Source organism: Apostichopus japonicus, chromosome 18, assembly GCF_037975245.1.
Source record: "Apostichopus japonicus isolate 1M-3 chromosome 18, ASM3797524v1, whole genome shotgun sequence".
Lineage (NCBI taxonomy): Eukaryota > Metazoa > Echinodermata > Holothuroidea > Aspidochirotida > Stichopodidae > Apostichopus > Apostichopus japonicus.
The window spans coordinates 6,037,347-6,061,969 of record NC_092578.1 but is presented as its reverse complement, the minus strand read 5'-3'; the positions used below and the strand labels follow the sequence as shown (position 1 = coordinate 6,061,969).

Here is a 24,623-nt window from a genome sequence, read left to right as displayed (position 1 = left end):
AATTTATGCCTGTCTCCCCTGCCCCTCCCCCCTCCCACCTCCGGACTAGCATCCACACCCATCTTGACTAGTATCCACACCCACCTGTTCCCTGACGGTCTGATTTGGTGACGTGACCTCCTTGACAAGCTCTCTGGTGACATCGTGGAAGGCTCTCTGTCGTGCCGTCACCAGTCGAGGGTTTGCAGCATCCTTGGCATCGATCTCCTTGGCGCAGATCTTCAGGAGACTAGCCAGGTTAGACTTGGCCATGTCGAGCGCTCCACTTGAAACCTATTGCCAAAAAAACCAGAAAGAAGCAGGTATGACAATCAAGGAGGATCTAACACCGTATGCATTGAGAGAGCGTGGTGGCCAATTGGCTAAGGCGTTGGACTTGTGATCCAAGGATTGCTGGTAAGGATTGCCTAGTTTATTACGTTGTGTCCTTAGGCAAGATGCTTTATCTCACTTGCCTCTCTCCACCCTGGAGTTAAATGGGTACCTGTGAGGTAACTTGTCATTGGGCGCAGTATATAACTGCTGTCGACAGGAGGGATTGTCTCTGGGACAGGTTGTCATTGACCAGGGGTAATATAACGTCTGTAAAGTACTTTGAGACCTATCGCTGGTGTAAAGCGCTATATAAAAATCAAATATTATTATTATTATTATTGATGCAATATTTAGATGGGACCATGTTCATGAAATATGAATACGGAACCAAAAGAGTCTTCCCTTTTCCCCAGAAAGGTCAGAGCCAGCAGTCGTGGTGGGACTGAAGATGGTGATAATGGTGGTGGTGGGAAGGATTACTGGTTTCTGGTAGCAAAGTGCCCTGGGAGGTTGTCAATGAATTATCATCATCATTGGATGTTTTTTTGCGCCAGCGCGAGTGAAGATACTCACCTCCCCCGTCAGGTCGAGCATGACAAAGAGAAGAGCCTTGAGGAACTGGTAAAGATGACTGAGGACCCAACAGAGGTCCATCTTCTCCATCATGATCTTGATGGCGCAGCATCCTCCCAGCTTGGCGTACCAGGCACGCTCGTAGCAGCAGCTGCACATCCTCTCCGAGACGTACTCAAAGATGGGTAGCTGACATGCCTGTCGAATGTCCAGGGAATGAAACAATATTATAGAAATATTGTTCAAATTTAACAATGTTATAGAAATATTGTCATACAAAACAATATTATAGAAAAAAAGGTCAAATAAAATTATATCATACAAACTTTGTTGTTGTTGATATTGTTTTGAAAAGACCTTATTGCTTCATGATTATCAACAAAGTTGTCCTTTTCAAGGTTTGCTATTGTTGTAATGTATATTTTCATATGATTTGAAAGGAGATCAGGATAGGGACACACTGAGAAAAGAAACTACAAATTTGTTGTTTTTCTTTTTGTCAAGATGCAATTTACAAGTATTGTGATTTCTGCATTTGTAACGTTGGTTTTGTTTTTGTTCATTTTTGTAAACTTCGTTAACGATCCAGTCTGATGGCAAATTATAGGTCTTCATAACTTTAATGAACTATGAGCCTGTGGTAAAAGAAAAATCACAGAACTTTGCAAGAATTGCGGTATAGGCTCCAGTTTGCATATGCTACAGTGTGTTAGGATAATAGTTTTTGTCCATAAGGTAGAAAAGAAATCACGGCTATTCCGCGAATTCGCGGAAAAAGCTCATGTCTGATGAGGAAACAGGGAAATCGCTCCACAAAAGTGAAAAGATCTCAACCTCCAACAAACTCACCCTGTATTTACTGCCCAATATGGCCGCAGCTGTATCCAGGATGACGTTCAGTGCCACCTGGCCGGGTTTACAGAGCTCCTTCTCTTCGTGGGCCATGCATGTAGCGATAGCGTCGATCAAAACGTGCGGGTCCAGACCGCGGCTGCCGCTGATGTTCTTGTGACACATTGGAAGAGGACCTGGAATATTTGAAGGAGATAACGCAATGATTCTTATTAACTGCAGACATGCTACATCTGACGACAGAAAGGTTAGAAACCAAGGATATACTCATTGGTGAACTTTGCACTTGTGTCAAGGTATGTTATGATGAAACAGTGCAATGTCTATTGTATATTATAAAACTTACTAGCTTTCTGACACATTGAACTATTTGAATGAATATTAAAATGGAAACAATTTAAAAAAAAAAAACTATTGTGAACCTTTTAAAAGAAGAACTACAGCATTTTCAAGAGAAGATTTAGATTCAGATGAAGTTTTTTAACCTGTAGATTGAAGCATCTTGAAAAACGAACCTACACAAGTGTAGGCCCTTGTTGTAAGATAGATCACAATATAACGGTTAAAGGTGGTGTATTCACTATGAAGGAAAAATTTCTGTAACTTAGAACAATTATGATCACAATAAAAGAGTCTGGACTAAAGTATGATTTGAGAGAGGAATTCCTTCTCAAAGGTGATGCAAATTATAAAAGGTGGTATTTTGTGTTCTTTTTGGGCACCAGCTTGCTGCCCATAGAAACTTCAAATAGTTAAAGTAGCACATAACATTACACAGCATCACGTAGCATAACATATTATACAACACCTAATTACATTCCAGCCATTTGATTGGTCAATTGCTCGTCGATTGCATGCAAAATCCGCTCTATTCCACTCTATGAAATAGAACCATTGGTTATACTTTTTTGATAGCACTTTTTTCAATGGTAAGAGAGCAGAGAAACCTGTCTGTTCAAAACAATCTGTTGCATGAGTGCATTTTACCCATCTTAATATAATATGTTGTATAAAACAAATAATGGATGGTTTCCATTCGTGCAATAGTGCAAATATTTCATTCGTTGAAAGATGTAATTTGTTCCATTCAACTTGGCTGCGCCTCGTTGAATGGAACATTCCATCTTTCAACTCATGAAATATTTGCACTATTGCACTCATAACCATTCATTATTTGTATACCATAACATAACATGACAGACACAACATCTTTTTTTGGTCACATTTTGACCACAAAATTTCAGGTGGTTAAACAAACCAAAAAAGCTAAAGAATTACCTGCTTGCTGTGCTACTGTCACCAGAGTGAAATGCCTCACAATGTTTAACATAAATGGCAACGAGTGGCTCCTCAAGTCTTTGATGGTAGCGGCAACTGCAAGAGCAAAGAATGAAAAACAGCCATTGTTATGACTTGAAATTTCTACAAGTAGCTATTTGTCATAACGTACCAGACAATTCAATATTGCTCAAAATTATTTTTAAAGCAGAAAGAAAACAAGTAAATACTAAATGACTGCATTTTCATGAGCTTTAGAGTCATTTAATTTAATGAAGACAATCAAAAAAAGTGTGATTCCTCCAAGAACACGAAAGGTCCAAAAACTTAATTTAATGCTATTATTTTGAGAAAGCAGCATTCAAAAATAATACAGATGACAAATGTAGAAATTACTGTGAAAAACTTGTTCAATGTCTAAGCAAAATTTGTACCTTAGAAGCTTGATTAAAGTATTCAATTCTTACCTATCATGGCTGTCAGAGCTTGCTGGGCACTAGTCCTTGACAGACTATCGGAACACTTGTAACTTACAGAGAGGTTGCGCATGATGTCACCACTCTTGAAGCTGACGTTGGAAGAAAGAATGTCAAGACAGCATCTGTTAGCATTTAATTTTGATTACTTTAACCCATCACATAGATGATATAATCCTAAAACAAGAACAAGGACAGCTTACTCTTCATGAAAGTTTGTCAGTCTTGATGCTGGAAGAAAGAAGCTGGCATGCAGCAGAGCTGCTCATAATGTCACTGACAATTATTATCTCCAGTTATCTTTATTAATAGTGAAACCTCAAATCCATTCTGTCCCAGCATTCATTTATGTCATCTGTTCTACAACCAAACTTTGTTACGATTAACAGCATTCAGATACTAAAAACACTTCCCCTGTACACAAGCACCTCCCACCCCCCCCCTCACACCTGATACCACCTCCCTTCACATCCAGGTAGAGAGCTCACCCGTGGTTCTGGAAGAGTTGATGGACAGCCTTCATGTCATCAGTGAGGTCGATCATTCCTATGATGAAGTGACGTACCACCTCCCAGGCTTGTCGTCTGTAGAAACCTTCGGTGGCTGGAGATTTGAGCTTGTTCAAGGCAGTCTCTATGACCTAAAGAAAGACATTTACAGTTTTTATTATAAGAAAGGTTAGAATAGAGTACTTTGCCATACCATAATGCATGTAAACTACTGTCATAACAACATAATGTTAGAGAAATGCAGTTTTAAGTTACACAATGTTTTGAATTCAAATTGGTAAGAATAGCATTGCAAACTTGTTAACTGTTCCTGCCAACACATAAGTAGTATAAATTTACAATACTAAACTTTGTCCTTTCTACACAAGATCTGTCTAAATACTTTACTCGTACACTTCAAAACAAAACTTTTATGTTCTTTTTCTTTCTTTCATATGTTCAACAAATTCCAGAATCCAGGATCCAGGATCAACAAATAGATGGGGCATTTACATCCTCAACAGCAAATTTTTTCTTTCCCACCTTTATTCTAAACAGCTTGGATTCATTCTTCTCTTACTCGCTTAAAGCCGATAGAAATCATGTTAATACACCTTAATGCCAGTTAATGTGTCTTTTTCCTACATTAAGTCAGTGTGGGTCCTTTCATTTTCCTTTATTGTACCAATATTTCTCAACTGTTTGCCTGTTTGTTTTCTGTGTAAAAAGTTAGTTGGCCTGACGTTTCGATCCTAGCAGGATAACTTACCTTTACACATTCTCCTACACATGCTCTCTAGTGGATAAGTAGTTTGCTAAGTTTTATTTTATTTTGTTTGTTTTTATTACAATTTTGTTTGGGGTTTAAAACCAGAAAGGTTTCATGTTGAAGAAGAATAGTGTCTCACCTTCACCACGGGTAAATGAATCGGCCCCTTCTCTGCAAAGTAGATCGGTATGCAAGGCCCTTGGTTGTCCTCTGCCTTGTAAATAAGCTATGAAAATGAAAAAAAAAAAGGGGGCCAGTCTGAAAACTTTTCTGGAGAAGACAAGCATTTAAGACAACAATTCCTTAATAACAAGTTACTCTGATGTTATTCCACATAGTGTACATGAAGTTACCTGCCAGGTCCCCATTATACACCTCTGCGAAGAGAGGCAAAATCCTGAAAGTGTCTTGCCCAAAGATACAATGTAATGATTTGGCCAAGACAGGATTACTGTCCAATAACAGTGGGAAACTATCTCTCGATATTGATAATAACAAAGCTGCATGGACCTCCCTTACTTCTTCCAAAACATGAAAGAATTGTGCAAAAATATTTTCCTTAAAATATTACAAATTGTCTGTTCTGAATAAAACAAAGGGGAGGAAAAGATTTGATTCACAATGATTAAAACTATCCTTACCCTCTGTGGTTCCTTGAGCATTTTACGGTTTCCACCTCCCAGTTTGCCCAGGACTCTGAATGCTACGTGAGCTACCTGGTCGTTACGATCTCTGAGTGTGCGCCATAGAGCCTGTGCAGGGAGAAAAAGGATACCTCCAGTTTGTTGCCGATAGACATGTTTACTTTGTAACAGATGTAACAGAAGTTCAGTCACACATTTCTCATTTTGGAGAATACCCACTCCGATGCACTACCATTACACAAAGACTATTATAAGGATCATAAATTAGAAATAATACAAAACATAACGAGGGGTAAAATACTTTTTATCTTTGAGAAACAAACATTAAGACACAGCAAAACTGCCATCTTGGAAAACCTCACCTCGGTAGTTTGAACACAGAAAATGACATAAATGGAATGACAACAGGCCTGGATTAAAAGTAACCTCTGAAATGAGGTATTCAGCAGAAGGTAACTGCAAGCTACCTACCTGCATGAGGTCAGCTCTGACTGGTTGAATGTGCTCATACAGGAAATCTGGTTGTAGATTATCCACGCAGAGTTCCAGGGTTCTCAAACCCTAAAGTCAAACAGATAATTTAACATAATGAAGGTGAACCAATAGGTTAGACTGGCAATTACTATTAAAATAAAATCTTTATAGTAATAGAACCATTTAATCACGTAATACGCAAGAAAGTCTTACTTGTTACAAAAGACAAGAAAAAACACTCGCAGACAGACAGACAGACATAAATGAATGAATAAACACAAACATCAAAACATGGCACAAAAAGTCTTAATAATAGCTCAAGAACTGAGACAAAATAATCATAATAATCTAAAAGGGTTAACAGAATGACTTACCTGACTGACCAGAATGTGGGATCCATTAAGTGCCGACACCAATGGATCCATCAACATGGGCAGGTAGGGCAGAAGGGAACTCAATCGAACAGGCACCGTCAAACACAGTTCAACAAACAAGTCTTTCATGTGCTGTTTATGAAGACCACTTTGCAATTGATTTAGACCTGAAAATATCAAAATATTACAATCATCACTTCTTTCCCAAATATACTACCATCTTCTTAATTTTCATAGGATTTAAGGATTTCTGTCTCATCTTCAAACCTGCACCAATTATGCTATTGAGAAGGCAAAACAAGATATGTTGTTTAATAGCACTGTAGAGATAACACAATCTTGAAAGGCTGCAAAATGAAGACCTGTTCTTTTCATTGAGCTGTTTGGCTATTTATAATAATAATAATAATGTTCGATTTATATAGCGCTTTATACCAGCGATAGGTCTCAAAGCGCTTTACAGACGTTATTTTACCCCTGGTCAATGATAACCTGTCCCAGAGACAATCCCTCCAGAGACAATCCCTCGGCAGCAGTTATATACTGCGCCCAATGACAAGTTACCTCACAGGTACCCATTTAACCCCTGGGTGGAGAGAGGCAAGTGAGATAAAGCATCTTGCCCAAGGACACAACGCAATGAACTAGGCATGAATGGAACCAGCAATCCTTGGATCACGAGTCCCACGCCTTAGCCAATTGGCCACCACGCTCCCACAATTTACAATTTTTATTTACAATTTTAACCCATTTATGATTGATAAGCGTGTGGCATTAAAAAAAAATGATCTCAGATTTTGAGAATCTACACTGCTTCATTCCAAATCATTGTGCACAGGAGAAATATTTCACTCTCAAGCATATTTTATGGTCATATAGATCACCTTTTAGAAATGGAGCGATTATTTGTCTTATAAACTGATAAGATATGAAGAACATTTATTTCAACACTGGTCGTCGACAAACACAGCAGTCAAACTCGACCACTTTTACAACAGACCTTGTAAAAGATTCGGCAACAGAGGTAGAAACTCCTGGTAAAGCAGATCGTGACTGCCACCCCCGATTGATCTAAACAGCGCCCTCAGTAGGAGGAAGTAGTTGTACGGTTCTTTCGCTGTTGTGGCCAACTCCATCGACGAATTGACAATTTTGTGAAGGTGGGGCTGTTTTGAAAAATCAATATATATTCAAAAGTTAGCTTGATATATTTATCTTTAAGTAAGGCTTTCATTTTTAGTGATATCCACTAGGTTCCAAATCTAAAAAATCATATTTTGGAAAAAATTCATACTTGTTACCCTTTCAAAATACAATGATACCAACAAAATTACAATTCTAGAAGGAGTAAGGAAAAAATCTTAAAAATATAGAGAGATATATATCAAATATAAATAGAGAAAACCAGAGAAATAAGATATGAAAAATAAGGAGTAATGTTTTAGGAAATACATTTGGAATTTTCGGTCCCCCTGGGACCTCGTCAGCAATACTTGGCAGTAGAATTTTTGCTTATAGTATTAAATATATATTAATATATATAAAAATGTTACTTCCATCTTTGGCAAAGATGATCCAATTTATAAAGAGGAAAGGGGTACATGGGATGGGTAAATGGGAGGGGTAAATGGGAGGGGTAAAAGGATAAAGTGGCAGCAGAAGGAGCAAGGAGATGGGAGAAGATGTCACATATTGAGCTGCTCCCTGAGAGGTGCTATACATCAAAGCTTACCTTTAGCATCTGTTCATTCTCTGCTGCAAATAGTGATACTGACCCAAAGACCAACTTGAAAAGTTTGAGGTACAGGTTAGATCTCTCTTGGTTGGCTGTAAATTGAGAAAGTGTCCAAAATAATTAACTAACTCTCATTTATTTGTGTCTGCGTGTGTGTTTGTGTCTGTTTTGCTGCGTTTCATCTTGCTGAGCTTGCGATTAAAACTTATAAATAACAAATAAATAAATTATTTCACAAATTTCATAACATTTTGCTTATAGTACTTAATTCCAATTAGAAAATTAGAAATGCAATCCTCCATGAACACTCTAACAGCTAATTTGCATACTTGCCCCCCCCACACAAAATATTATCCTACCTACGGTTTATATTAAAATCTTCACACGATTAGCATTTCGGCATAGAAATAACCTTACAGGAAAGTTCCTTCAATATAATTTCCAAAATTTTACCTTGATTTACTTAAACTGCAACTCATACTTCATTCTTTGCTCAAGGAATTCCAATTTAAATGGCTTAATACCAACATTTTGCAAGCCATCCAAAGGAAAGTAATACATGGAAAATTATCGTCAAAAAAGATTACTTCTACAGTGGCAGTTTTTGTAGTCACTTAGAATTTCAGCTTAGCATAAAATGGTTTTCGATATATTTCTCTAGACACAAGATAAAATATAAAAAAGACAAAGCACGTTCCCTAATAGAAATATTGATTATGTAATACGTACTGCCCATTTCCTCCATTCTCTCTAATAGGTACTCAACCAGGATGGTTGCAAAGGTCGCGGAGGTAGCTACGTTGGCCAGAAATGAGTTGGCTATGATCTGGAGGGCGTAGTTTCGGTAGATACTCTCCACCATGTGGTCGATGGTGGTCTGGAAGATCTCACGGAATGTAAGGGAGTGCATCTTTGTGAACTGTGCATTAGCAAAATGAAAGAAACTTGATCACAAAAAAAAATTCTTGGAGTTTACACATGAAACACTACAGAATGGTATGTGAATAAGATAATAGCTTTGCAAGAAATATTCTGTCCTGTGCACATTATACACACACAAAAATGAGGAAAAAAAGCACACATGTGAGAGATATTTGGTAATTCTTACCAAACTAGCAAAATGTTCCAAGACCTCTTTCTCTTCCTTCAGTCTAACGCTCTGCATGTTTGGTGGTCGGATCGACATCTGACCGGTGGAGGCCACTTGGATCTGGTAGATGTCCAGTGCCCTCAATGCTACACAACAATAAAACAAAGTAAAAGTTAGTCTTATTCAGGCATGAGTGCTTTCTTCCAAATAAAACAATGAATAAATAAATAAAAATAACAAACGAATCCTGCCCTTGCAAACAAATGGTACATCCCTAAAGTTATTGGTAATAGTTTCAAAGTTGCTTAATTAATCAAGTTGAAAACCAGACAGGTTTTAAGAGAGATATTGACTACATTACGCATAGAATTCAAGAGTGACATAACACAGTTAACTCACTATGCTTCACCAGCTTGATAAACACCATAGTCTCTCGAGGGTGGAGTTGCTTCACAGCCTGTTGACCCGCTGTTACAGAGAGAGAGTGAAAAAGAAATTGATTGGCTATGGTTAATCACATCTACTTAACAATCTGATTTGAGGGATCACTATAAGAGACAGTGAAAAGTAATTAATTGATGGGTCATTTACTATCTATCTATAACATTCTACAGTCATGCTGATTTTGATTACATTACCAAACACACACACACACACACACATACACATGACTTCTGTGTGTTTGATGTATAGAGTCTTAATCAAAGTGACATAAAACATACACAAAAGATGAAAAGGTTGGGATCATTGAAACTTAGGCAATGACAGTAAGGAGTAAAACACCAACAGAGAATAACTCACCTCCGGTGCCTTTACACGAGCTGATTCCCCATGTTATGGTTTTAACGCCACAGACAACTGTCTTGACCAGACTCCTACAGTCAGATACTGTACAGGTACCGTAATGACCAGACCCCGACGGTACGTACATCTTTGGTTTCTCCTCGGCTGGCTGCTCTAAACGGAGCTTTGCAACCAGGAGGGGGTGAGTCGAGCTCCCCGGGGTGGAGGGCGTTGAGGGAGCAGCTGCGGTGCGAGACGGTGTCTGAGGTGTCTCAGAGGATGCTGTGGAAGTGGGTGTGCCTGGTACCGCTGGAGGCGTAGCAGGGGGTCTTGTAGGGGTTCCTGGGGTTTGAGGTCCTGTAGAGGCACCAGAGGCTGCTTGAGCTGCCTGGAGGTTGAGAGGCGGTGGTCGCTGTCCATGCGAGGGTGTTGGAGGAGGTGGCATGGATGTCTTCTCTTGGCCGTCTGTATGCCGGCTGTTATAGGATAAAATTTGAAGGAAAAAAGTTACAAAAAGTCATAGAACTGACATAAAAAGGTTAAGTTTTACAAACACAACTGCAAATGGAAAAACCAATGGACTTGTCATGAAATGTACCAAGCTGTTTAAAATGGCAGTTACAAATTATCAAGGTTAAACAGCTCATCAGATTTAAAGAAGATTCTGACACCAACAAAAAAGGTGCCCAAAATAAAAACTCATCAAGAATGTCAAGGGTTGGAAACAAACCACACCACTAATGGACAAAGTGGGTAGGTGTTCTTACAGTTCACCATCGATTTTCTTGAACCCATGGTGCAAACATTACCATCAAATCTTACCACCTACACTTCCCCTTTAGACCCAACCTAGCAAATACTCTCACAAAATGACCGAATGACCAGTGTACTCTCTAAGCGATAGCACTGTGCACACAATAGTAAAATTAAAAAAAAAAAAAAGCATTGTTTTAACTAGTGTTTGCACGGGTTATCCGGGTACCCGCCCGACGCGACATTATCCAGTTCCTAATTTATTACCCGAATCCTAAGCAAAGTGTGACTTAAAAAAAAAAAAAATGGCAAACCAACGGTTAGGCAGATTTCCCATTGACATAGTGTGGTGTTAGGCTACAATGTGGTGAAAGATAACAGCAATAACGAAGGTACCCGCCCGACGCGGTACTATAATACCTGGTTCCTAATTTAATACTCGAATCCTACGCGAAGTGTGATTGTTTTAAAGAAAAAAAATTGCAAACCGATGGTTAGGCAGATTTACCATTGACTTAGTGTGTTGTTAGGCTACCAAGTGGTCGAAGATAACAGCAATAACGAAAGCTTTCCATAGATATCTTATAACTGCGTCACAATTTCAGTTAATAAACAGATGGCTAGGCTAGATTACCCCCATTGACTTAGTGTGGTGTTAGGCAACCATGTGGTCGAACGTAACAGCAATAACTAAAGAATTCCATGGATGTCTTATAACTGCGTCACAACTTCAGCAAATAAACAGATGGTTAGGCTTAGCTAGATTTTTCATTGACTTAGTGTGGTGTTAGGCTACCATGTGAAAGAAATTATTATTTATTCATTCGTTTATTTCATAGAAGGAAAGGCTGACAAGGAATTTTACAAGATGTTTACGGATTATAGACGGGATAACTAAAAAATAGTAATCGCAAGTGGCTTTTTACTAATCGTTTTTTTTTTTCCAAATGCGATCAAATTGCGCGTATCGCACAATCTCGCGGCTAATGCGACCCCTGGGCCTGCATAATAGATAGAAGTAGTAGTAACAACTGTTTAAGAGCTACATTGGATATTTATATGGTTTGATCCAATAGACGTGCACAAGCGAGCATAAGCAGCAGCGGCAGTGCGATGTTAGTAGTAATGCTAATTATAATTAAATAATTAATTTACTAACAAGTTAATGAAAGAAACAAAAGCAAATAAAAATTATTGAGGAAGGTTTGATACATCATCTTACACCTACGTATTTGAACATGAAAACAGTGTCAGTAGAGAATATAATGCATTTATTATAGCATTCAATATGTAATTTCTTGATAATCGTGATACACGAGGGTAAACAACTTTTCCGGGTACCCGGATACCCGACGGGTAACGGCCCTCGGGTACCCGGTTCCCGATTTTTGGACCCGTGTAAACACTAGTTTTAACGTTCTTACCATTTTGCAAACAACGATGGAAGCATATTATCAGCAATAGTCTGAAACTTCAATACAAAGACCTCCAACATTCGCATGAGAATTTCTCTGGCCTGTAAAGGTGGAAGGACAATATGCTTCATGATAGATCTTTTGAAGTACTAAATGAGCAAGAGAACTTGTCCATATAAGATACCAATATCCTCTCAGGGAATTTTGTGTAGCATCCTCATAGGCTCTGAATCTTCTCATTTTCTCTCATTGAGTACTATAGTTCCTGTGTAGAAAACTACTATACATGTATACCATTGTATAGTAACTTAACCATTTTGGATAGTATTTTGTGATGCCATACTGGACAAAATTATTTCCTGAGTCTGCCAATAATGATCTCAATTTATCTCACTTATATCAAGTAAGTATTAAAACACAACAGAATGTGCAACAAGGACATTTGAAAATGACTTGAAGATGGTTAAACCAAACATAATGAGCAACACTTTGTACAGACTAGATAGTCATCAATTTGTGTATGTAGCAATAACAGAAATATATATTTAGTTCTTTTCAACCGATTGTAATTTGCAGTACTTGAGAAGTTGCAAGCTTTGGGACTATCCAAGGGAAAACACATAACCATAATTAAGTGTTTAGGAGAAATCATTACCAAGGCAACCTGTTAATATATGATTAATTGCATCACTTTTATGTTTGTTGTTTTTTGCTTTTTTTCCTGAAGTTAATAACAAATAAAAATTTTTGGCATAGCACAATATTAGATCAACTAATCAGCTAAGAAAAAAAAAGAGGTCCCCACAAAATTCAAGTCATAAATATATATTTCGTACCAAAACGGATGAGAGCAAAATTTGAGGAGGAGTTGAGGTGGGGCGAGGGGGAGGGGGGTTTAAATCTGTGTCTTGGTAACACCTCACAAAGATACTCACATTAGCTCCATCTTGATCACTCTTCTGCATGATACACTCAACCAGGTTAAGGAGAAGCTTACAGGACATCGTCTGTATGTTACAGGGCAGCGACTCGTCGTGTACGTTCTTGGAGAAGAGCTGAACGGCCATGGACAGGTGCTGTACGGGTAAGTGCTGACGTACGTGATGGACCAGGTCGGCCAGTGTACTGTAGGCTATTGGCCTATGAGTGATATCAGGTGAAATAAGGGAATAAGGGATCACAAGCCATCCAATACAAGAAATACAAATCTTTGAGTTACTGTAACAGAATCTGAAATAATTATTTGAGATATATTATCATCAAATGCAGAAATCCCCAGAGAGCTTACAAGCCCCATATTGTTACTTCATTAAAAAGAGCATGGTAATATAATTTACAATAGAGCAATCACTTGTTTCTTCCTTTTGCATTGCAGTACCCATTTCAACCCATCCCCTTCCCCCACACCCCATCCCATCCTCGTCCCCCAAATTCAACCTGTTGGCAATGTGTTTAGATATCTTACCAAGATAATACTTTATAAACAAACAATAACTTTTCTACTTGCATAAGATGGACTACTTAATGTGACATAGGTACTTGAGGTACCTGCATATAGCATATTTCTTAACCACCTCTTTTCTATTTGCAATTTATGAAGTGAGCCCTCTTTTTAGCCTTATGACTATCTCATCCTAACTAAACAAAAGAAACTAAAATCAACATATGAAATCCATTCAATCCTCAAGATTCATGGCTTTTGCCAATGGTTACTGGCAGTAGTATTGTTTTATAGCAAATAAAGAGTATACCAGTGCTGTGATGACTTTGTAAAGAGAGAATTGGTTGTGCTTTGGAGAGGGGTAAGTTACTGTTATTTTATTGTTCTTGACTAACAAGTCACATTGTACATATACCATTGTTTTCATATAGTTAGGTCTAAGCATGAGGGGAATGCTTTGTATGCATTAACCTCCGGTAATTGGTATGTGCGTTGAGAACCATGTCAGGGTATCTTTGGGCATTGAGTATGTAATTTCATTGTTTGTTCATGTATCTAGACTCTTTTTAGATTGAAGCATGGTTGTTTATTATTCATGGTGTTATTGGTTTTCCTATGGGTGCTGTATATACAGGCATAGAGTGATATACTTTGGGGTCAGACTTATCTCAAGTGCTTCATTTAGTTTATCCATTTATGGCCTGATGGCATGGTGAACATTAGGGTTTTTGATTGCGAAATGGTCCTTTAGGTAGCATGCTTTATTCCTTATTTAGGATCCTAAAGAATTGTTTGAAGTCGTACTGTATTTAATGTTCAGATGCTATGAGAATTGACGTCATAGAGTTGTTGATTATTTAAAGGGACACCCCAGTTTTCAACATTACTTAATAGATGAAAATGTAAGCAGCATAGAGTCAGGAAACACCATGTTTATTAATTGTTCAGTATTTAAAGGGGTATTACCACCATTTGTGGAATCTTTTAAAGGGAACGTATTAAAACTCATGCATATTGGAAGTAAGGAGGGAAGCCTCATTTGCGGATACCCGTTCACATGTTTTCCTACGTACAACTGCCTTTATACCATCAGCTGTTTAATAAAGTCAGACTGTATGTAATCATCACTGCCAGGATCTTTATAAGATTTGCTGTACTTATATGTGTTGATTCATAGCATTGTAAATAGGAGTCATTTTGTTAAAAGCTCTGTTTTATCTTGTTAAGTGAGCTTGTTTTTATGTATTGTTCTTTCTTTCTATTTGTTTAAAGGTTTCAGTTCGGTTAACACCAGGATAGTATTAAATGATAGAGACGAAGAAGAAAACTTGTTGTGTTATCATTTACCCCACCCCCCTGCTTGGTCACATTTGGCGTAGTCGGCAGGATTCCGGTGTGCAGAACTGAACCCCTCTTCAAGATGGCATGTTCGGAAAGGTTGCAGTAGACAAGGTAGGATCGGATCCATTTTCTGTAAAGACTGTACTGTATTGCTGATTTAGTTGGACCAACGGTATACTGTATAGCTGACAAGATGTCAGAGGTAGATCAGCTAAAACTGGAACTGGTTGCATTAAAGGACGCCTTAGTGAGGGAACAGACAAAATCCTTGAAGGCTGCAGCCGAGGTGGATGCTTTAAAGAAGAAAGCTACTCAACCGGACGGTACAACTAGTGGAGATGGTGCTGCGTCCCCTGATCAACGTACGGTGTACGTATCAGCTGACCGAAGGATTGAAAGGTTTCGCGAGAAACCTCAACGCCCTACAGACCCCAGAATTGAAGAGTGGATAAGAGACATAAAAGGGCAGATAGCTGCTAGGCGGTTAACAAAAAAGGAGCAGGCGAACTACATCGTAGATCATCTTGGGGGGAAGGCCAGGAGAGAGATCGCAGGCCGTGGAGATGCTGCACTGGAGAATCCAGAGGTCATTTTCAGTATTTTGTCGAAGGTGTTTGGAGAAGGGGAAAGTATTGCCCAGCTGCAACAGCGTTTCTTCTCCTACAAGCAAAAAGAAGATGAGGATTTGGTGACGTGCTCTCTGGAGTTGGTGGATCTATATGATCGAATCGTGTTGAAAGATCCGTCATTCCAACCCGGTAGGGAGGCTAACCTAAAAGGGAGACTTGCTGAAGCCACAAGGGATGAAGGGCTTAAGAGGTAACTGCGACGCCTTAACCTAGAAAGGTCAGATTTGGACTTCTTCGAGACGAGGGACCAGGCTCTTGAATGGTTTGGAAAGACAAAAGTTAGTAAGACGACAAGATATGGGGCTGTGGAGGAAGCTAAAGCAGAAAAACCTCTGGCTGAAGTAGTGGAGAGACAGAGTGCTCAAATCATGGCTCAACAAAAGCAGATCGAGGAGCTAATTAAGGCAGTGCAAGCACAGAGCCAACTCTCGTCAAGAATGGATAGAGGGCCAAGACGGTGCTTCCAGTGCAATGAACTTGGTCATTTCAAGAGGGAATGCCCTCGTAGACTACGACAGACAGCACCACATAACAGCCAACAACAACATCATTTAAACTAGTGACACCTGCCTTGGAGAGTCACATGGCAGGTGAAGAGTTAGTCAAGGATGGCTCACTATTGAGCAGGGTGATAGGCGACTGTCCAGAAGCATCTGTAGAGATAGGACATAGGGTGATTAGGTGCTTGCTTGACACAGGGGCTCAAGTGTCTACTATCACTGAATCTTGTTTTAGAAATAACTTTGCACATGAACCGTTGATAGATATCTCATCAATTATTACAGTTTCAGGGGCTCAAGGAAAAGAGATTCCTTATGTTGGTTGTGTTGAACTTCCGATATGTGTTATGGGGTTAGAGTTCAGGGGAGCTTTTCTAGTAGTTCGGGATCCAGTGGGAACTCCCATGGAAGGTCGTAAGCAACAGGTTCCAGGTGTCCTTGGTTCTAATACGTTCAGTAGTTTGAGAGGTATGCTTAGAGACCAATTGGGGTCAGGTTATATGTCAAAGTTGGCTTCTGATAGTCAGAAACTGACGTGGGCACATGTATTAGGGATGTATGAAGAAACTCGTGTTTGTGATGCTAACCATAAAATAGGCAAAGTCAGGATTAGTGGTGAGAAGGTTATTCTTGTCCCAGCAAGGACTGTGTGTAAAGTAGACTGTACTGTTAAGCCGGCAGAGGGTTCTCACACATATGAAGCACTGGTGGAACATACAGAAGCACATGTTTTACCTAATGGACTCAGGCTGATTGATGGGTTTGTCAATGTTACTAATTCAGGTATAATAACTGTTCAGCTTTGTAATTTCGGTTTACAAGATAGTTATTTACAGCCCCGCACCCCAATTGCAGATCTACTCACAGGTCATGTTGAAGTGATGGCTGGATTAGAGGAGGACAGCAGGCTGATGGTAACATTAGAGGAGGCTTGTGTGAGTATTACTAAAGATATTGAAGTTGGCAGTGAACTTGATGCGGAAGAGCATGAAGCAGTAGGTAAGTTGTTGGAGAAGTATAGTAATGTTGTCAGTAAAGGGGATAATGACATTGGTCATTGTTCAGTAGTCACTCACAGAATACCACTCACAGATGATACACCAATAAAGGTGCCTCACCGACGCTTACCACCGCAACAATGGAAAGAGGTAAGGGATCACATTAACACCCTTTTATCCCAAGGTATTATTAGAGAGTCCTCCAGTCCTTATGCTTCTCCGGTAGTGGTGGTAAGAAAAAAAGATGGTGGTATGAGACTGTGCGTTGATTATCGGGCACTCAATAATAAAACAAGGAAAGATGCATATCCACTTCCTAGATTCGAAGAGGCACTAGATGCAATAGGAGGGGCCAAGTACTTTTGTACCCTTGACTTGGCCCATGGGTACCATCAAGTGCAAATGCATGAGAGCGATGTGGAGAAGACGGCATTTCGATCTGGAACTGGAGGGTTGTACGAATACCTACGCATGCCTTTTGGGCTATGCAATGCCCCAGCCACCTTTATGCGCCTCATGGACCATGTCTTTGGAGATGAAAATTTTCAATCTCTATTGATTTACCTTGACGACATACTGATTTTTGGAACAACTTTTCAAGAAACTCTGGACAGGTTGGAGATGGTGTTACAGCGGCTACAGAAGTTCAACCTGAAGGTGAAGCCATCCAAGTGTCAGCTGTTTATGAAAAAGGTGAAATATCTTGGTCATGAAGTCTCCTCTGATGGCATTCATCCAGACCCAGACAAGGTGAGTGCAGTGCAAGAGTGGCCAATTCCAAAGACTGAAAAGGAACTACGAGGCTTCCTTGGGTTAGCCGGTTACTATCGTAGATTTATTCAGGGGTTTGCCATCATCGCGGCCCCATTACATGCCATGCTCGGAGAAAGTGGACCAGGTAAGAAAGGAAAGAAGAATGCCCGTCCTACAAGTGTATCTTTTAATTGGGGCAAAGAGCAGACAGAAGCATTTCTCAATCTGAAGGAAAAGCTGACTACGGCTCCCGTGCTTGGGTACCCAGACTTCAGTGTGCCTTTCATATTAGAGACAGATGCCAGCCTGAAAGGGTTAGGAGCTGTTCTTTCCCAGGTGCAGGATGATTCAAAGATAGTTATTGCTTATGCCAGCCGGTCATTGAAGCGCCACGAAAAGAATATGCAAAACTACAGCAGCCTAAAGTTGGAGTTGCTAGCACTAAAGTGGGCCATTACTGAAAAGTTTAGGGACCTTCTTATTGGAGCTGAATTCGAAGTGTTTACCGATAACAATCCGCTGAGCTACTTGCACACGTCCGTGAAACTAGGAGCCACTGAAACCCGCTGGATGGCAGACTTAGCCCCATTCCACTTCAAGGTCAAATACCGACCGGGACGTGTCAATCAGAATGCAGACGCCTTAAGTCGCCACCCTGCCCCACAAAATCCCAGTTTACCAGAGATTGGTATTATTGAGGAAGCTTCCAGGATGGGCTGTAGTGATAACACTGAAAACATTGAGACTGTGTCTGCACAGGAAGGTAAGTTACTCGAGGTAAGTGAAGAAAGTCTTAGTAACTCAACAAAACTGCCTTCTAAACTTGGATCACAGATTGAGGCAATGACTGCAGATGTCTGGTTGCAAGAGGTGCGGGTCAGATCAAAGCAGCCTGGTGAAAGTACCTCGTCATTTCCGTCGTACCAACCATCTGAGTTACAACAACTCCAATCCATAGATGAACACCTACAACGAATCCGTATGTACTGGGACCTGGGTCGTCCACCCACATCAAAGGAATTGATGGCAGAAAACAAACAGGTAAGAAAACTGCTTAAGTCTTGGGATCGTTTGGAAGAGAAGGATGGAGTACTGTATCGAAAGATCACACTCAAAGGTAAGGCATGTATACAAATTCTGCTTCCCAGTGCTCTCAAAGATCAGGTCTTAAGATGTCTGCATGATGATGTTGGTCATCAAGGTGTTGAACGGACAGTGGCACTTGTAAGATCTCGTTGTTATTGGCCCACACTTCTGCAAGATGTTGAGACGTATTGTAAGACCTGCAAGAGATGTAAAGTTTCCAAACTTGGCAAGAAGGTTAGGACCACGATGGGTACTCTGTCAGCTAGAGCTCCACTGGAAGTGCTAGCCATTGATTATACACTTTTAGAACCCGGTACAAACAACCTAGAGAATGTCCTTGTAATGACAGACGTTTTTACAAAATTCACACAAGCAGTGCCAACAAAGGACCAACGAGCAAACACTGTTGCTAAAACCTTAGTAAAGGAGTGGTTCTTGAAATATGGAGTCCCGCAACGGATCCACAGCGATCAGGGTAGAAACTTTGAGAGTGAGATAGTCCAGTCATTATGTGACTTATATGGTGTAACCAAAAGCCGAACTACTCCCTACCATCCCCAAGGGAATGGACAATGCGAAAGGTACAATCGGACACTTCATGACAGATTGCGAACTTTGCCTGTATCTCAGAAACGAAAATGGCCACAGTTTCTCCCAGAAGTAACATTTGCTTACAACAGCACCCCTCATAGCTCCACTGGTTACACACCGCACTATCTCTTCTTTGGACGGGAGCCAAGGTTACCCATAGACTGTATTTTAGGGACTAGGCAAGAATTGGAAAATGGACCGGATGATGAAACAGTAGATGTCTGGCTGGCAGACCATCAAAAGAGGTTAGAGGAGGCGTTTAAGCTTGCTTTGAAGAATTCGGAGAAAAAGATAGCAACAAGAAATCGACGCTTAGGTCCAGAAGCTAGCAATGCTTCATTGCCTGTGAATACTCTAGTGCATGTTAGAAATCGGGGACAGAAAGGAAGATCGAAAATCCAAGATGCTTGGTCATCCCAAATCTACAAAGTCGTACAGGACAAAGGACAAAATGTCTATGAGGTAAGGTCACTAAATGATGATAATGTGCGAAAAACTCTTCATAGAGATGAAATTTTAGATGCAAGAGAGTGGTATGGTTCGCATACAGGACATAGTTTTCAGGATGAAACATCGCCTGATGAAAACTCAGGTTCTCAGCAGTTAGGTGAACATGGAAAGGTAAGTCAAGAGAGTGATCCTGTAAAAGCTGGGGAGCCAGCAGATAAGGTAAGTTCTAGTGAGGAGGACAACTCTCCTGACGAGGATGAGGATATAACCATTAGGAGGTCTCGCCGTTCTACAGCTGGAAAACATCACAACCCCTTTCATTTGCCACAGCCTGTTGTACAAACTGAACTGGTTGCCACATCACCTCTCAACCCCCAAATTCTTGCAACTCTGAGCCAAACCCAACTTTTACTGGCTCAAATGATGAGTAAAAATCTTCATCATTAGGTAAATTTCTAGTCCTATCAGTCTGCCTGAGTTTTCAAGTGTAAAAAGTGTGTTTTAGGGTTTTGTACTTGTGCTCATTTGTGCTCATGAATCTTTTCTTTGTATTATTTGTTTTTGGTTCAGACATTGTTTTTAAGTGATCATATTGATTCACATTTGTTGCCGAATTGATGCCGATCAATTTTGCATGAATTACATGTTGTTTTGTTTTTTCGTTTTGTAGGCAGTGACTTGCCCTTCAGAGCTTGACCATTCTCCTTTACAAGGTATAACGTGTCGAGACGCCACTCATAAAGCAGGGGAGTGTGTGACATAGGTACTTGAGGTACCTGCATATAGCATATTTCTTAACTACCTCTTTTCTATTTGCAATTTATGAAGTGAGCCCTCTTTTTAGCCTTATGACTATCTCATCCTAACTAAACAAAAGAAACTAAAATCAACATATGAAATCCATTCAATCCTCAAGATTCATGGCTTTTGCCAATGGTTACTGGCAGTAGTATTGTTTTATAGCAAATAAAGAGTATACCAGTGCTGTGATGACTTTGTAAAGAGAGAATTGGTTGTGCTTTGGAGAGGGGTAAGTTACTGTTATTTTATTGTTCTTGACTAACAAGTCACATTGTACATATACCATTGTTTTCATATATAGTTAGGTCTAAGCATGAGGGGAATGCTTTGTATGCATTAACCTCCGGTAATTGGTATGTGCGTTGAGAACCATGTCAGGGTATCTTTGGGCATCGAGTATGTAATTTCATTGTTTGTTCATGTATCTAGACTCTTTTTAGATTGAAGCATGGTTGTTTATTATTCATGGTGTTATTGGTTTTCCTATGGGTGCTGTATATACAGGCATAGAGTGATATACTTTGGGGTCAGACTTATCTCAAGTGCTTCATTTAGTTTATCCATTTATGGCCTGATGGCATGGTGAACATTAGGGTTTTTGATTGCGAAATGGTCCTTTAGGTAGCATGCTTTATTCCTTATTTAGGATCCTAAAGAATTGTTTGAAGTCGTACTGTATTTAATGTTCAGATGCCATGAGAATTGACGTCATAGAGTTGTTGATTATTTAAAGGGACACCCCAGTTTTCAACATTACTTAATAGATGAAAATGTAAGCAGCATAGAGTCAGGAAACACCATGTTTATTAATTGTTCAGTATTTAAAGGGGTATTACCACCATTTGTGGAATCTTTTAAAGGGAACGTATTAAAACTCATGCATATTGGAAGTAAGGAGGGAAGCCTCATTTGCGGATACCCGTTCACATGTTTTCCTACGTACAACTGCCTTTATACCATCAGCTGTTTAATAAAGTCAGACTGTATGTAATCATCACTGCCAGGATCTTTATAAGATTTGCTGTACTTATATGTGTTGATTCATAGCATTGTAAATAGGAGTCATTTTGTTAAAAGCTCTGTTTTATCTTGTTAAGTGAGCTTGTTTTTATGTATTGTTCTTTCTTTCTATTTGTTTAAAGGTTTCAGTTCGGTTAACACCAGGATAGTATTAAATGATAGAGACGAAGAAGAAAACTTGTTGTGTTATCATTTACCCCACCCCCCTGCTTGGTCACATTAATATCCAAAGATATTGCCCATATTATAGTTAAACAGTGCCATTTAAACAATATTCAGTACCCCTGTCATCATGCCTCCCTTCCCCCCCCTCCCACCCCATCTCCCTCTTTTTCTTGAGATATCTTACTATGTTAATACCTTCAGACAAACAATAAGTTTTCCACTTGCACCAAGATATTGCCCAAGTCATATTTTAACTGTATCTTTACAGCAGGGATTCAACTGCAATTAATTTCCAATTATTTGTCAAAATTAATTATCTATGCACTAGTAGATAATATTCTTGAAGTCCATATTCATGATTTGTTTTGCTGTTTGTAGACTTTTGTTTCAATCAGAGGAGATACATCCAATTCTGACTAATACATGTCTTTCACTACTCACCTCAGGGATTCCTTGCTTGTCCAACCTTTGCCCACCAGAACATTCTCGTCGAAAAATTTATCGATGCTTGGTACAAACTCTGCGTTACGGGGAGAGAGGGAAATCGTTTTAACATTGACATGGAATATTACAACTTCCACAAATATATTCACTACCCTTTCTATTACTTCCAATGTATACCTCCAAAAAGAAAGGAATGAAAACACAAGTTATTTAAAATGCCAAAGTAATTAATGGCATAAATTCATAAATTTATGTGAAGCTTCAACAGTGATAACCGCTGTAGTCTTAAGCCAATTACGAAAAAACTACGTAAGAACAAAACTGAAGTCGGCAATATGTGGACTCACTCGTTCTGAGATCAGTTGCGAGTATGTGTCTCGTCGCGATGAGGAGGTCTTTACGTAAGAGGGTGACTTCACTCGGGCAGTTCTGAAACAATCCCAGGATGCCTTTCACCATTTGTGTAGCGTAAGAGTTGACCATTTCCTGGAACAAAAATAGAGGCAGAGTATCTGTTAACTTGTAGTCTGAATTTTTGACACAAAATTACAAGATAACATGAAAATATGAAATTTCATTCATTAAGGGAGCAAAGTTCTGAACTTAAAAAGAAGCTGATTGTAGTTTCACAGTAACTTCACTTGCCATCAGATATACTTGCCATGGACAGAAACTGTTTTGATAGTTTATTGCATAAATTATCATGCCAGATGTGTGAATTCTTTAGTGATTCAGTTGCCTTAAAAACAAAACAACGCACTTACATAGAAGAAGAAAACAAACTTATATTTACCTATATTGCTGGTATGTTGCATTTAGGTCACACATTACACATAAAAGCTTGACTAATTAACCGGCCACACCTCTACAAAAGAGGTAAACTAGCCTACTTTGGCACACAATGAATAGGTTTTAGCTATAAGGGCAAAGTGTGATTACAATATGAACCTTTCTGATGACCGAAGAAAAAAATAAACTTTTCTTTACCAATATTGTTGATATGTTGCGATAAGGTCACACATTACACATAAAAGCTTGACTAATTAACCTAATTAACCAGTCACACTTCCACAAAAGATATAGCTGTCTACTTTGGCACGATATAATTAGGTGTTATCAAGGGCAAAATGTGATTACAATATGAACCTTTCTGATTATAGAACCAATCAGTTTACCTGGTAGATTTTGATGATGTAAGCCAGGAAAGAGAGAGTCTTGATCTGTGCCGTCACAAAGTCAACGTACATTTCCTTGAAGTTTGGTGAAGGGCTGAAGGAGACAAGAAAAACATGAAGTTGAATGATGGTATATAAAGCTGTTGTCTTTGCCTACATATTTGTTGCGAAATATTATGTTAATGAATTTTTTTTAAAGATATATCTGGTTTTAGTTGTTACTTTACTTTTCACGTCTCCTCCTTTTGAAAAGTTATGGCTAGTCTGGTGACAACATGGTTTTTTTTTAGACAAAGAAACATAATAACTTATTTGCAACACCAGATCGTAAGTACTGCAGCCCAATGCCTTAACTGCTTTTCATAAAATCTTGTCAGCACCTGCCTGTATTTTACATAAAAGCCATTTTAATTGTTCTAATATATTTTTAGAAAACTGAATTAGAACCCGAAAAAATGATCTTTCCAATTCAACCCTTTAATGATGAATGACCAATGTAAAAATCGTTGTTTTTATCCAGGGGGAACCACAATCGGAATGCTGTCTGTTATATATAGTATCAAAACATTTACGTTCTGTTCTCATTGTTTTCCATACTCATGACAGTTTTACCCTTAAACAGCTCCTGGACACCAGTCCATCTCCCTCCCCCAACCTCCCCCACCCCCCTCCTGACAACACCCTCTTCCAACACACAAAATTCTATGAACAGGTTCTAAAGTTTTGCGAGGAAGGAGGACTCACCGAGACGGCTGGTTGATCTGAAGGACAATCGTTGACATGATCAGTGGGATGAACTCAGCGATGATGCCGTGGACATTCTGTTTATAGAGCTGGTACATGAGGACCACCATGATAGGATACTCTGCGAGGACCTTGAGGGAATTGGTACCTTTAGGAAGGATGGTTTGCTACAAAAAAAGACAAGAGCATCAATGATGCAGTATCTCAATACTGGAAGTTTTAATTTTGATTCCTAATTTCAAATCTTTGCTCTGTCTCTACAGTTATCAATATCAATCATGGTACAACAAATATATAACTTGCATTTTTGCTACTTGGCCACGAATAGTCTCTGCAGGTTACACTTTATCCTGCTAGTCTTGCCTTTAGCGCTCATTGCCTGTTAGTCGAAAGAACGACGTTACAAGGTTTAGTAATGTCATAGAATATTTAAGAACTTGTTTTTTATGTGGTATCCTTCATCTTG

At 39.3% G+C, this 24,623-nt stretch overlaps 1 protein-coding gene across 3 annotated transcripts in view; it reads right to left on the bottom strand.

Moving 5' to 3' along the window:
* The window catches only part of LOC139958393 (transformation/transcription domain-associated protein-like), a 77,748-nt gene that overhangs the window by 44,908 nt on the left and 8,217 nt on the right, over positions 1 to 24,623 (bottom strand). For all 3 annotated transcript variants that reach the window (XM_071955444.1, XM_071955446.1, XM_071955445.1), the window contains exons 8-29: positions 24,158 to 24,324; positions 23,414 to 23,507; positions 22,586 to 22,724; positions 22,236 to 22,314; positions 12,955 to 13,159; positions 12,029 to 12,120; positions 9,870 to 10,327; positions 9,468 to 9,536; positions 9,087 to 9,214; positions 8,708 to 8,897; positions 7,976 to 8,070; positions 7,244 to 7,409; positions 6,244 to 6,410; positions 5,867 to 5,956; positions 5,393 to 5,503; positions 4,891 to 4,977; positions 3,983 to 4,134; positions 3,486 to 3,586; positions 3,019 to 3,114; positions 1,738 to 1,916; positions 889 to 1,086; positions 85 to 273 (exon numbers count right to left, since the gene is read on the bottom strand). In XM_071955444.1, the coding sequence (XP_071811545.1) occupies positions 85 to 273; positions 889 to 1,086; positions 1,738 to 1,916; positions 3,019 to 3,114; positions 3,486 to 3,586; positions 3,983 to 4,134; positions 4,891 to 4,977; positions 5,393 to 5,503; positions 5,867 to 5,956; positions 6,244 to 6,410; positions 7,244 to 7,409; positions 7,976 to 8,070; positions 8,708 to 8,897; positions 9,087 to 9,214; positions 9,468 to 9,536; positions 9,870 to 10,327; positions 12,029 to 12,120; positions 12,955 to 13,159; positions 22,236 to 22,314; positions 22,586 to 22,724; positions 23,414 to 23,507; positions 24,158 to 24,324 (3,252 nt within the window). The remainder of the gene's footprint in view (positions 1 to 84; positions 274 to 888; positions 1,087 to 1,737; positions 1,917 to 3,018; positions 3,115 to 3,485; positions 3,587 to 3,982; positions 4,135 to 4,890; positions 4,978 to 5,392; positions 5,504 to 5,866; positions 5,957 to 6,243; positions 6,411 to 7,243; positions 7,410 to 7,975; positions 8,071 to 8,707; positions 8,898 to 9,086; positions 9,215 to 9,467; positions 9,537 to 9,869; positions 10,328 to 12,028; positions 12,121 to 12,954; positions 13,160 to 22,235; positions 22,315 to 22,585; positions 22,725 to 23,413; positions 23,508 to 24,157; positions 24,325 to 24,623) is intronic.